This window comes from Drosophila kikkawai, chromosome X (assembly GCF_030179895.1).
Source record: "Drosophila kikkawai strain 14028-0561.14 chromosome X, DkikHiC1v2, whole genome shotgun sequence".
Classification (NCBI taxonomy): domain Eukaryota; kingdom Metazoa; phylum Arthropoda; class Insecta; order Diptera; family Drosophilidae; genus Drosophila; species Drosophila kikkawai.
Window position 1 is genome coordinate 18354121 of NC_091733.1, and position 14252 is coordinate 18368372.

The window sequence follows — 14252 nt, forward strand, 5'->3', positions numbered from 1 at the left end:
TCGATAAGTTAAAAGATGCGAAAGTAATCGAATATTCCCCTAACGGTCTCTTGAATTCAAATTAATCATTGCAAGAACATTTTATTGTGTGAAAGTAAGTTATTCGAGTATAGTTTACTCCATTGTGAAGTGTTAAAATTCCACTATTGGAAGAGTCCCTAGCATTGTGTATGTCGAGTTTGCACTTGAGATCAGATCAGTTCAACGTGAAATTATTGTTTGCTTAGTCTAGAGTTTAAATAATCCTAGGCCTTTGCCTCAAGGAGCGCGTCGGTCTTGAGCTGTGGCTTCCCCTTCTTCGCCATTCCACCCATGAGTTGCTTTAGCTGGACGATGGCCTTGGCCGGATTCAAGTGTTTCGGGCAGGTGTTGGTGCAGTTCAGGATCGTGTGGCAGCGATACACCTTCCATGGATCGGATAGGAAGTTTAGGCGCTGTTCGGTGGCTTCGTCCCTAAAAAGAGAGAGGAACATGTTAAAATAAATCCCTTGTCGGGATCAAGCAGGCTTTCACCTGGAATCGATGACCCAGCGGTAGGCCTGCATGAGGACCGCTGGTCCCAGGTACTTGTCACTGTTCCACCAGTACGAGGGACAGGATGTCTGGCAGCAGGCGCACAGGATGCACTCGTAGAGCCCGTCCAGGGTGCTTCGATCCTCGATTGACTGCAGGTACTGAGCCGTCCCAGGCTCGTGCTTCTTGTTTTTGCGCTGCAGCCAGGGCTGGATGGAGGTGTACTGGGCATAGAAGTGGCTCATGTCAGGCACCAGATCCCGCACCACATACAGGTGGGGCAGGGGATAGATGCGACAGGTGCTACCCTCGTTTTTATCAATCGAGGTGACGCAGGCGAGGGTATTGGTGCCGTTGATGTTCATCGCACATGAACCGCAGATCCCCTCGCGACACGATCGCCGGAAGGTGAGCGTGGGATCCAATTCGGTCTTGATCTTGATCAGAGCGTCCAGTACCATGGGACCGCACTTTTCCAGATCCACGGAGAAGCGCTGCACGTGTGGCTGATCCCCGGGCTTCCAGCGGTATATATCGAAGTTTTTCATTCGCGGTTTCTTCTCGGTGGGAGGGGAGTCTGGGGGCTGCTTGGTGGGTTTTGAAAGGGGACCGGAAGGGGCAAGTGGAGGAGGTTGTGTGGTGTATGCAGCAGTTGGCTTTCCGGTGGTTATTCCTCCCGACTCGGTGGCGGAGGTGGTGGCGGAGGCTCCTCCTCCCGCCTTTCCTCCTGGTGGTGATGTGTCTGATGTGGTGGTTGCTCCTCCACTTTTTCCTCCTGGTGCTGGGTCTGATGATGCGGGTGGTGCGGTTGGTGTGGGTGGCCCTCCACCTCCTCCTTCACCTCCTCCTGTGTAGTAGGCTCTTCTGCGGGCTGATCCTCCTGCATCAAAATTACATGTTTATCATTCTACTCTTTTACAGGCGAGGCGATTAACATAAAAATTGAGGTGGGTGTAGGATGTACCACAATTTCACTGTCAAGATACCGTAGCACATGGTAGAATTAGTCAACAAAGTTGGTAAGCTAGTTAAATTCAACCAAATCTGCAGATAAAACCACAGTAATTGGTTGAATTACGCGGAGAGAGTAAATGTGTAAATTCAAAAATTATACACCCACCGTGTGTTCTTTGTGTTCCTTGTGTTTCCTGTGCTCCTGATCCTCCCACCCTGGATAATGAGTGGGGAACCATGGATATGGCGGTGGATATTGTGTAAACCGTCCTGGGTCCGAGGATCGCGGCGGACACAGCCGTCGTAAGATCGGAAGCGGATTTGGACACATCCTTTGCGCCCAAGATTCGCTTAAGATCTGTTTGATTCACCCACGTATTATATAAAGGCCTGAGCCTTTGCTGCCGGCGCAGCAAGTACATCGAATTAGGGTAGAATATTTGAGAACTGTGATTTTTTCTAAGCCAAAAATAATATTTCAAAAATAAATTTTAGTTCGGGAGCGAATGTATGGGTTAGTGTTGATATCTTTGAATGTGTATAGAAACTGATGAAACGATTGAACTGAGTTGTAAATACGACTTGATCCTAGATGCACAGGCATCTTGATTGTGAGAATTCAATTCTCAAACAGAGGTTTTTGAAATCGAAATGAAATTGTTGTTGATTGAGTAGTCAACCTTGGAGACCAAAATAAATTACTCTACATTTTTCTTACTATAGTTTTCCTTGGTTTTTTTTTTTTTTTGATTAGTCTGTTTTTCTGGATTAGTAAACCTCCTAAAATTAAGATAAATAAAACAAAATATTTAAAACAACCATTGGATTTTCTTTTTTTCATATAGTTTCTATAGTTTATTTCTTTTAGGTATTACAGCACGAATTTATTAATCTTAGCAAAGATTTTTCTGCTGCTCTTTATGTTACGTTTGTTCTAGACATATACGCCGCCGCGCCACGCCGCCGCCGCCGCCGATTTTTGCCTTATTTGACGCGCCGCCGCCAAATTATGAAAATAACGGCGCGCCGCGGCGCGCCGCTGGTGCGGCATCGGCGCAGCTTCAGCGCGGCCTTCAGTGTCATTGTTCTTTATAAAACTTAAAAAAAAATAAATAACTCATTAAAATGGCCTTTTTGCCTTATTTGACGCGCCGCCGCCGCCGGTTCTTTCTGACTACTACGCCGCCGCCGCCGAGTCATTTTGACCTCTACGCCGCCGCCGATGCCTTTAACCATCGGCGTAAACCTCTAGTTTGTTCTGCTATTGTTTTTGCTTCTGTGTTGTATATGAATTTTTGTAATCTTAAGTTTATATTTGATTCGCTAAAAACTCATTTTAAAAAAGTATTTTGTATTTTTGCATTTTTTTTTTTGTTTGTTTTCGTTTCATTTTTATTTGTTTATTTGTTATTTTGTTATCATTTTGTTTGTTTTGTTTTGGTTCTGCATAATATGTAATTTGTTGTTAGGCCTTTGGTTAGCAATAATAATCGTTATAATCATACGCAAGTAAATTGTTGGAGTTGGATATTACTGAGTGGTTAGATAGATAAGTAGTTCTTGTTGTAAACTTGTTTAATATGCAGTGAAAATATACGTTACAAAAAACACATCAATTGCCGAACCACACAAACGCACAAAAATCGATCCTTGGCGATCGGTGATCGGTAATCGTTAATCGGTAATCAATAATTGTTCATCGTGTCTTCTTGGTTTCTTGTTAGGAATCACAGTATTGTGCAAATTACCCTTATTAGATTGAAAAATGTTTGCATTTCCTTTGGATGTTGGTTAGCTTGCTTTTAATCGGTTCTCTGAATTCTGCAAGTAGCTCATACAATATAAATACTGTAAATGTCTACGTAAATGTTAATGTTAAATAGAACCAGACACGGGCAGTGCAGTTGTTGTGGCTCTCTTGGTAATCTTTGCTCTGTTATCGAAAGCGAACGATTGTTCCGATAACTCCACCGATGAACACTTTAGTTTGTTTGGTTTTCTATACGACAAAGAAGGAAATATACATACATAAGTGTAGGGTATTTGGTATTCAGTATTCGATTTCTTGTTTTCCACTTTGTTATTGACTATTTTGAGTTTTCATTTTGGGGAATCACAATATCTATGCAAAATCTTATAAATCTCTCTATATGTTTTTTGTATATATATCGCTTTGTCGTGAACATTAGATTTAGATCGTTGTCCTCTATACTGTAAATATATATCATATATCCATATATCCATGTATATATACGTGTATGTTTTGTATAGCAAGTTTTGTTTGTATTGTTTTATGCAGTGTCCTTCGTCCTTCGTCCCTCGTCCCTCGTCCCTCGTCCCTCGTCCTTGTGTTTGTCCTCCCTCTGACCTAGTTCTGATACTTGCTTCCTTTCCCTCCCTCACTACTTCCTCCTCGTATATCTGCTTCGTCGTCAATCGTTGGGATATGCGTGGTGCAGGTGAAATGTGTGTGGATCGTTCGGTTGTGTGGGCTAGTTTGGGGATCGATTTATTCGATTCGAAACTATGTAGAAGCCGGGGATTACAGTTCATTACATATACATAGCTTTTAATTAATTTAAATAACAACAAACAGAACGCCGTGCACAAAATATGAATCATCAAATTACACATCTTCACTTTCATTTTCATTTCCATTTTTTTTATTTTTTTTTAAATCTAATGCAAAAATTTGACTAAGCAACCCTGTATGTTTGTTAAGGACCAAATAATCATAAGCTTATATATCCACCTAATAATCTAATCATACTGCCTAATTTGCAAAGGAAATCAGAATACGAGTTAACTCTCCACGAAAAAAACTGAGTCCGTTCTGGGTTTCTTCTGTGTGTTATTAGTGCAAAGCAGTTAGTTCTCTTAAAAAGCGGCAGAGAAGACTTTCAAAAGACAAATGTTAAATTCTTGTTGTTCTTTTATTTATTTATTTGTTCTTTACGTATTAGATTCTAATGCCACTTTGTGTGTTTTTTAGTTTAGAAAAAAAATATATATACGAATACGTAGTTCTTATTACAAATATCTGGATTAAGCGGAAACCAGAGAAGCATCTCTATGGATTGCCTCTTGAGGGTCTTGACATTTCAACTAAAATAAGTGGGGCATACTACGAGTATATGGAACAATCAGAGGTTCTTGTTTACTGCATATCATATAGGTGTGTACAACTAATTTGTTAATTAACTAATTTGCTTTACTTAAACGATTAATGGACAAAATGAAAGGTTTTTGTATCTTTTTAAGCACTATGACAAATTGCATTACACTATGGACGAAAATCAGAAACTTATATACGATATATACGAATGGCCGCCAAAAATGGATTGGTAACTTCCCAGCAGACAAAAACGTTCGTTTATGATATTAAAAACGATCGTTTTGCGGACAAAACGTTAGATTCAGACTCGTAAACGATAATAAAGTGGGTTTTGTGGCAGCAAGTGCTCTCAAATCCGAATTAGATTTCAATTGCGGACCTTTTACGATATCATTAGCGGGTATAATCGCAATAGTCGTTCGCTATTTGTCCGTTTGCGCGTCCGTTTTTGAGCATTTAGCGAAACTAATGCGGCAAGTCCAATTCTTTGCACGTTTTTAATATCTTTAGCGGACATTTTTCGAATCAAGTCCGCTTCTATGTCTGCTGGGCTGTAACTATTGATCTTTTGAAAAAACTGGCGATTGAATTCTTAGCTCTCGACGTTGTATATACTGTGGCAAGAAGTAAAGAGCCGCTGACTTGCTGCTAATTGAACACATGCTTTTGTTTTGGTTAGTCATACATTAACGAGCAGTTCTGTATAATTGATTGCTGGATAGAGACGAGTTGGCCTGAATCCTGAGTGTTTTGGCATTATCTTCGCAATTCAGTCACCCAATTGATCGAAGTTGCCTGCCTGACGCTAGCGTTAGCCTTGATCTTTGTACGTTTTGAACGAATCTTAGTTTCGACTGGAATAGTTTTACATTTATTATGGATGATGATTAATTATGATGCACTCAATCCTCAATTATTGCATTCTTTCCCACTCGATCGCCCAGTTTTCCTACTCGACTGAAACTCCATTTAAATCGGTGGTCCGCACCAAGTGAGAAATTAAATAAAGTTCAGATTTAGGTGAAAGCACTGATTCTTCTTTTCATTCTTAGTCGGCAAAGAAATTGTCTGTGCGGACCACAGATTTAAATGTATAAATCCTTGTGCCACTAATAACTAAACGAGATTTCGGTAAACAAAAAAAAAGGGGAAAAGGAATGCACGAACAGGCGACATTATTAGTTATTTTCCGCTTCCTCTTTTCTCATTTTTTAACGTTTACATTAGCATTTTTTTTTGGTTTCCTATGCTTATACAAAAAGTTTTGTTTGTTTTTTTTTTGAAAAGGCGTGTAACTGTTTGCTAGAATAATTTTATAAGCCAAAAGAAGCAAAATTATATGCTTTAAATTCATGCGAGTTTCTTCACTTTACAATTGTTTTTTTTTTGTTTTTCCTTCTCTTTTAAGTTTTCTTTTTTGTTTTTTAATTAATTATAAATATTTTTCCATTTTTGCAGACACTTAAAGCAGTTTTTCGTTTTACACAATTACGATTACACAAAAATTTTTGGTTTAAGGGGCGTTTGAATCGTTTGAAGGAAAAATATCAAAGAATATCAAGAAATCAGGGGACGAAATAATTCCAGCCACGCCTCTTAGACGTAGGTGGCCACGGCTCCAGCTCCTCCGTTGCTAGCTGATGCACCGCCAGCTCCTCCTGCCCCGCCAGAGCCGGAACCGGATGGCCCGGCTGCACTCGATGAGGCAGCTACTGCTGTTCCAGATCCCCCGGCGGCGGCTGGTGCCTGCTGTTGATGCGCCGAGGCGGAATTGTTAAGAGGCTGTGGACTAACCGGCGGCTGCAGCTTGCCAGGAACATATTGGCCAATGAAGGAACCATCCTCGGTGAATTGTCCTGGCGAAAGGGAAATGGTATAAATTATTTATAGGGTTAAGGTATTGAATTTTTATTTCTTTTAAATGTAATTCGCAGAGAAAAAGAACACCTTCTTTATTAGAATATAATAATTTTGTTATAAAAATTAATTAATTATAAATTAAATTAAATACTCAAATATTTGGGTATTATTTTCTCTGCTTTAGTCATATAAAAATACACATGTTAACCACAACCAACACCAGTGCAGATTCCTTTAGATTAGATTGAATTAGCCGCGACATCATGTTATTATTTATTATTTTTGTTTTCTATTTTTTTGTTATTAGTTAGTCTTGTTATCATTTTTGTCTCTGATTTTGGGGGGTTTTTCAAGGGAAGATGGTTCGTTAAACTAAAACTACTTTGGAAGGGAGGGGAGGATTTCTACTAAAAACAAAAACTACCAACTAATATTTAATAGCTACAAATAAGCATGCTTGAAAATATACTCAACATTACCTTGAAAATACGTCAGCTTAAAGAAAAGTCAACGAAAATAGATTGGATCTAGCCAAATATTACACTATGAGCAAAAATGTCCATAATTTCAAAGTCTACGAGCCTTGTTTATTATTCGGTTTTCTTTATTTTGTTTGTTTTCTTTCTAATTTAATATACATATATAAAAAAATTATATTTTCATATAATTAAGCAGATTTTTCCATTCATTCTTTAATATTAAATAGCTCTACTACACAGAAAAAAATCAACTTTAGTTGCTTTATTTTTTTTTTTTCCAGAAAACAATCGCAAAGGAAACATTATTTTTACATTTTACAACACTGTTTCACTGTCCAAAATCAAGTTTTTTTTTCAAAAAAATATTAAAATTAAAACTAATAATGTAAGGGTCTTTTACACAAACTAAAAAGGGAAAACATAAAAATATTAAAAACAAAATATGCATAGTAAATTTTAAATAAAAATAGAAAACATGTAAGAAAAAAAGATTGGTTGATTTTCGATTTTCGGCGAAACTAAACGGAGATTTTACATTTGAGTTTCTTTTGTTCCATACAAAAATGATTAAATTATATAACTTATTTAGGCTTTTTATTATAGATATTTATGCATTACATTAAAAAAAGGTAGAGAGCGGGACAGAGATATACAGTGCATGAGACAGAATGGGACAGGTATACAAGAGTGCTAACAGGCGCACAGTAGAATTTTAACAGCGAGCATCGTTTTCCACATAATTTCTAAAATTTCTTAGTTTGGACAAAAAAAATAAAATAAAAGTAGACGCAGCTGCTCCAAAATTTGCATAATAAGTAGTAATATTTTTGCATTGTTTGTTCTAATTCGCATGCAACCAAGAGGTTCTTTTCTCGATTTACTTTCTCTCCGCTTCATTTCTTCGTGTTTGTTTATAGCCTTTTGCTGCTGCATCATCGTTGTTGTTCACTTTGTTTGGCAGTTGTCATTTGCTTTTGTTTTTTGTTTTTACACATACATATATTTGTTTATTTTAATAGTCATATATGAACCCTTCTGTTATATATTTGGTCAATTTAAACGTCGTTTTGCACTTGATTATCGGTCTACCAATTGTTCGCTAGGTAGTTTATCTTGCATTATTATCTCCCGTTCTTCTGTGATGGGTTTTTGCGTGTGTTTATTGTTGTTGATTTTTTGTTTATGGGCTCGGTTTCGATATTTTGAGTTTATGTTGTTGTTGTTGGTGCGGCGCCGCGTTGCTTACTAATTAAATCAGAGTCCCTTGCGTCCATATTGGCCAATAAAGGATCCATCTTCGTTCATGCCTGGACATTGGTTGTCGTTGTCGTTTTTATATCGTTTACAATATTATATTTTGTGTGATTTTCGTGCGTGTTTTAAGGAAGAAACAAATTATACAAATATAATAATAAATAAAATATAGTGCAATTAGGTAAATTAAAAGAAACATAAATCATAAATATAAATATATATGTAACATAGAACACAAAATAGGGAACACAAAAAGATGAATTATGTATATTTTAATGTTTTAAAATAAGAAAATATTTAAAGGCTTACGAAAAAATAATGCTTAAAACTAGCACCGATCGGACGACAATCGATAAGGTTACAATCTCATTTAATTACAATATTTTACTAAAATGATTATATAGAAATAATCTATATTATTTTAAGGCACAAAAATTTATGTAAGAACAAATCTAGCAACTTGTTGTTTTGTAAGGCCATCATTTACATTTCGGCTTTGCCGAATTAAGCTTCCCTTTCTCTTTTTCTCCCCAGCAAAGAGATCGGTGGTTGGGGATAAATGAAAGAGCAGCAACTTTTTGTTAGTAAAAAACGGAGAACGAACAAAACAAAAGAGAACAAAACTGTAAGGGAACAATAAAAATCATCGTGCAGAGATCAGTCCATCAATCAATGGCTCAGTGAAGAGAAAGCAAAAGCGCAGGAGGGCGCAGCGCAGCTTTGTAACGGAACAGGGCTCTCTTCGGTTGGCTTGAAGGAGTGCGAGAGTGTGAGAAAGGGGGGCGAGCAGCCAAGAAGTTCATGCAACGGCAGAGCGAGGAGCTGAGCAGAGCAGAGAAAAATTGCAGCTGTTGCAGTTGTGGTCAAGAAATAGCGCTAATTTTCTATTTTATTTTGTGATTTTAAATACTTTAAAAAACAATAATAAAGTGTAAAGTTTAATTTAAATATTTTAAAATTATTTCATAATTTAATTTATCAGTGCCTTTCAAGTTGACCACAACGCTGTGAGCGCATGCTCTCTCTTTGAAGCGCAGGGCATCGAACGAGAACTAGCCGCGAAGAATTCAGCCAATAAACAAAGTGAATCAATTGGAAGAGCTACCTTTTGACTGATTAGATTCTACGTGTGTGTGTGTGCTTGTGGGTGTTTGTATGTAAAGATGGCTGCAGCAACAACAACGGGCGGAAGAGGAGCCGACTCTCTCCCGCTCTCCTTTACACCTTGCGGCCGGCAGGATCTGCCATGCACAGTTCGTAGGACGGTGGGGCGGGTGAGGGCGTGGAGGAGAGCGGTAATGGTGAGATCGATGCCGACGTCGACGACGATTGGGGATGAGTTTGTAATTGCTGTGGTTGTTGTTGTTGTTGTTGTTGTGCCGTTGGCAGCGACGTCGACTTACTGCGGGCAGCGGCTGCGGCGCGTGCAGCTGCAGTGGCCACTGCTACTGGATCGATCGTACACACACAATGGTGATCAATGCGACAAACCAAAAACAAATGTTACACAAGAAATCAAGAGAGTGGAAACAACCAAAGAGAGAAAACAGAAAGTAATCAGGATAAGGGGGGTATTGGGTGTGCTCAGCTTAACCCCATAAAGCTGACTGTATCAAATGTACCGATTAACCCTAAGAACGATAATACCATGCAGTTTGGAGCGTTTTAAAAAATGTATGATCTTCTAAAAAAAACTTGCATGATTTATCAAAACTAATTTCAAAAATAAACAATTAATATATTATTTTTTAATTATAATAATGGAAAAAAGTAGAAAAAATGAAATTGAACTACTTTTTAAAATAAAAAATGAAAGTATTAATTTTTAATATTTACTTATTAATCAAGTTAACCATATTAAATTAAAATAAATTATTGTAATCCAAAATTTGTATTATAAAATAAAATATTGAAAAAAATATGAATTTTTTAAAATTAATTTTAAAAATAAACAATACATTTATTAATTTTTAACAATTACTAATTAATCAAAATATAATAAAAAAATTGTATTGTAAAACAATTTAAAAAAGATTATTTTTAAAAATTATTTTTATAAATAAACAATTAATTTAAGCAGAAAAAAGATCTAATTAATTTAATAATGTTTAATAATTACTAATCAAATTATAATAAAATATTTGTACTGTAAACAAATTAACAAAAATTAGCTTTAGTACAGCGTAGCACTATCGTTTTTGGGCACAATCGGATGATAGCGACGAGGAGCACTGGACACACTCTTATGTCTCACATGGTTTACGAATATGGTTACCTGAACGTATGTATATGGAAAGGACTCTTACCTGTGTCACCATCGCCGTATTCGGCCATCGAGTCGGTGTCGCTCTCCACGCCGGGCTTGTTCGCTGAACTCACGGATTGGCGACCAGCGCTCTTGTTATCCAGGCTGCAATTGGACAGGAAATACATTAATCGATTTGCTATCGGACATGCAAGCGATTATCATCGATGGGGGGGCCTAATACCAGGAGCTATCTGATATTAATCCCCGTTTTAAGTGGACTTACGGTTGCGAGTACTCGTGGAAGCCGCCCTCGTCGGGATAATCTCGCCGACCGTTGGCCAGCTCCCGATCGTGGACGTCGTACTTGCCGCCCCGATTGCGCCGGCAAATGCAGATGAAGATGAACAGGAGAATGATGATGGCCAGGGCCAGCATCATGCCAATGAACCAACCTGCATTGGCCACCGTCTCGTTGGGCACCATAATCGGTCCCTCCACTGTGTTCGTGTCCACCTCCTGCGTGGCACTCTCAGTGTTAAAATGACCATCGACGGAGACTACGCGGAATTCGTAGGCGGTCTCCGGATCCAAGCCCTTCACTTCCTGGTAATCGTTGTTCTTCTCCTCTGGCGTCCGGACCCATTGCGTCTCACCCTTGATCCTGGCGTTGGAAATATAAGTTTGTGAAGTGGCTCCAAGCAAGTTAGTTTTCAAGTTTAATTACCTGTATTTGGTGAAGAAGTGAGTGCCGGTATGACCTTCAGTGCTCGGTTGCCAGTTGATGCGGAACTTGGCCAATCCGTTCTCAGATGGGACCTGTTCCCAGGAGAATGTTGGTGTACCGGGGGCCACACTCGACATATCAGCCAGCGTTTTCTTCTCGATGTAGTGCCTGTGGGTGGGAGAATCCATTAATATAGAGAATCATTTTGGAAAGTATTCCATTGCGTATATACTCACTCTGATCCCTCGCCCATTTTCGTGGTGGCCGTGATGGAGATTCGGTAGTTGGTGTCCGGCTTCAGGCCGGCCATCTTCATTCGTGTGATCCTGGGATCGGTGATGTGGGGATCGTATTCGCGTCGCTCGCCCACATAGCTGGAGCGTACCTCCTCGTAGTAGATCTTGTAGCCGGTGAGTTTGCCGTTCGGGTAGAGCGGCTTCTTCCAGGTGAGCCAGAAGGCGGAGGAGCCAATGGGATAGGCGTCCAGACTCTGAACCGGCGACGGTACACCTTCGGGCGTATCGAAGTCAATGACGGCACTTGGTGGGCCATTGAAGCGTCCGTTGTAGGCCAAGATGCGGGCAAAGTTCTTGGCATCGGGCTTAAATTGGGTGACCAGAGCTTGTTGGGTATCCCCCTTGACATGGATCTCGCGCAGTCCCTCCTCGCCCTCGTTTTCGGTCCATGTCTGGATCTTGTAGCCCTTGAAGTGTCCCCTCACCGATTCTTCGCTCACCGGAGTCCAGGCCATATAACCGCTGGTCGCCGACGTAATCTGCCTCATCGTGAAGTTGGTGGGAGCGTCCAGGGGACGGTCTTCGCCCGAATAGCCAGTCACCTCCTCGGCGGCCACATTGGATTCGCCCTTGTCGTTGATGGCCACAACCTTGATCAGATACTTGACGAAGGTGGGCTGGTCGGCAATCACGATGTTATTCTGTTTCCAGTCGTAGATGTTGTTGTTCTCCCACGGCGCAGCTGGAATGTCGCGCTTCCAGCTGACACGGTAGTGGAAGTTGGGGGCATTATGCTCGATCTCGGGCATCGGGGTCCAGGAGATTACCAGGTTGGTGGGCTCACTGCCCTGGCCGACGACATTCTCGGGGTTCTTGAAGGGCACATCCGGCTGGGTGGTGCAGCTCTCGCTGTGGGCCGACGGAGGCGAGGCTCCGATCTTGTTGAAGGCAATCACACGGAAGGTGTAGTTCGCCCAGGGCGACATCTGGACGACAAACGAGAAGTCGGTGTTGGGCACCTTCTCATAGGCGGAGTCCCAGGAGGCGGGGGTGAACGATGTATTGAACTGGATGGTGTAGTGGAGGATGGGCGAACGGTTGTCTCCCTGGGGCTCCCACAGGATCTCCGCCTTGTCGGCCTGACAGGTGATGCCCATGAGCTTGGGGGCATTGGGTACGTCCTGCACAATCAGATTAGCCTTGGCCGTTGCCTCGTCCAGCTTGGTCCTGGCCACGCACGTATACTCTCCGGAATCCAGTTCCATGGTCTTGGCAATAGTCAGCGAGTTGTCATTGGTCTTTACGAACCTGGGCTGGGCCTCAAAGTCGATGGGCTGGCCATCCTTCCACCAATCGATCTCGATCTCCAGTGTGTCGTCGTGCGCCTCGTTGCAGCGGAATGTGGCAGACTGGCCGGCGGCCACCTCGTAGTTCTGCGGCTCCTGGGTTATACGTGTACGCTCCATGACCACCAGCGAGCCCTGGGCCGATTTATTACCGAACTTATTCTCCGCATAGCAAGTGTATTCGCCCGCGTCCGAGAAGGTTACATCCTGGATTTCCAGATCACCGTTAGGCTGGACATTGTAACGGCCTCCGGTCAGCCAATTGGTGTTCCTCAGCCACTTGACCAGGGGCTTGGGGGCACCCTCAACGCGACACTTCATGGTGATGTTCCGACCATCCACGGTGGACATTGCCGTTGGCGGATCCGGGATCGTTGGCGGCAGGGCCTGGACATTCAGGTAGACATCCTTGTAGACATAGCCCAGGGAATTGGTGGCGTTACAACCGTAGTTGCCAGTATCCCCCTTCACCAAATTGATGATCCTGATGGTGTTGTCGGTGACAGTTCTCCTGGGATTCGGGGGACTCTGCTCAATGGGCTTGCCGTTATGGATCCAACTGATCTTGGGCTCGGGTACACCAGCGGCACGACACTCAAAGGTCACCTCCTCATCCTCGGCGGCTGTGTTGAACTCGGGCTCCTTGGTGAAGTATGGAACGGAGTTGACGTCCAGGATAATGGAGAAGGATTGGGCATTGCCGACGCCGTTGGACACATCGCAGGTGTAGGTGCCAGCGTCGTCAAAGTTTGTCTGCCGGATGATCAGAGATTTACCATAGTGTCCCTGTGTTATCCGATCGCTCCACTGTATCCGCTGGCCGTCCTTGCTCCACACGGTCTGGGGCAGGGGTGTTCCACCATAGATGCAAAACAGTTCCATTCGCTTGCCACGCAGGGCCAAGGACTGGCGACGGGACACGTACTGGCGCACGGGAGCATGCTTGTTCTGGGACGCACTCACGCCCATCTGCTTGACGTCGAGCAGGACCTTGTTGCCGATCTTGTACTCGCTCCGGAACACTGAGGTGGCCGAACAGGCGTAGTAGAAATCGGAACTGGCATCGTCGCGGGTCACATTGGAGAACCAGAGGTTACCCTCGGGATCCAGGGTCATGCGCGAATTGTTGATCGACTTGATGCTGCCGTCCACGGACTCTTGGATCATCCAGTTGACTGTGGGATTGGGGAAGCCATCGGGTGCCGCGCACTTCAGCATGAAGGGTTCACCCTCGGTGGCCTCCAGGGTCTTGGGCTGCTCATCCTTGAAAGCATTCAGCTCTGCCTTCCGCACATATACCGAGTTCGAGGTGGCCGTGCCGAATTCGTTAGACGCGAAGCACTGGTAGTGGCCCCGATCCTCGTCCTTTGGCGAGGTGATCACCAGAGTACCGCGTCCAGGTTGCCGTAGCATACGATTGTCGTACGCCTGCCAGTCGAACTTCTTGCCGTTCTTGATCCAGTTGTATCTGTAAGAGGAGGGAAAAGTGAGCTTGTTAGAAAGGATATTATTGCGAGGAGTTT

The 14252-nt window shown here is 42.1% G+C and overlaps 2 protein-coding genes and 1 long non-coding RNA gene across 8 annotated transcripts in view; 1 reads left to right on the top strand and 2 right to left on the bottom strand.

The window, feature by feature from the left end:
• Nucleotides 1–61: 61 nt before the first annotated feature.
• SdhBL (Succinate dehydrogenase, subunit B (iron-sulfur)-like) lies at nucleotides 62–2029 on the bottom strand. Its single transcript, XM_017173161.3, has 3 exons — nucleotides 1634–2029; nucleotides 514–1393; nucleotides 62–453 (listed from the first exon to the last, which is right to left on the bottom strand). The coding sequence occupies exons 1-3, from the start codon at nucleotides 1887–1889 to the stop codon at nucleotides 246–248; spliced, it is 1344 nt and encodes a 447-aa protein (XP_017028650.1). The 5' UTR covers nucleotides 1890–2029; the 3' UTR covers nucleotides 62–245.
• Nucleotides 2030–4444: 2415 nt separating this feature from the next.
• Nucleotides 4445–6160, top strand: LOC138929124 (uncharacterized). The gene is made up of 2 exons (XR_011445564.1): nucleotides 4445–4642; nucleotides 6041–6160. It is a non-coding gene; the product is annotated as an uncharacterized lncRNA (long non-coding RNA).
• Nrg (Neuroglian) overlaps nucleotides 6072–14252 on the bottom strand; it is a 38509-nt gene continuing 30328 nt past the window's right edge. For 4 of the 6 annotated variants that reach the window (XM_017173156.3, XM_017173154.3, XM_017173155.3 and 1 more), the window contains exons 4-8: nucleotides 11384–14197; nucleotides 11148–11315; nucleotides 10707–11084; nucleotides 10482–10585; nucleotides 6072–6438 (exon numbers count right to left, since the gene is read on the bottom strand). In XM_017173156.3, the coding sequence (XP_017028645.1) occupies nucleotides 6179–6438; nucleotides 10482–10585; nucleotides 10707–11084; nucleotides 11148–11315; nucleotides 11384–14197 (3724 nt within the window). In that variant the 3' untranslated portion in view covers nucleotides 6072–6178. Of the gene's footprint in view, nucleotides 6439–7024; nucleotides 8229–9280; nucleotides 9621–10481; nucleotides 10586–10706; nucleotides 11085–11147; nucleotides 11316–11383; nucleotides 14198–14252 lie in introns of those variants that run through there. The other 2 variants (XR_011445563.1, XM_070288257.1) reach the window with 2 other exon arrangements.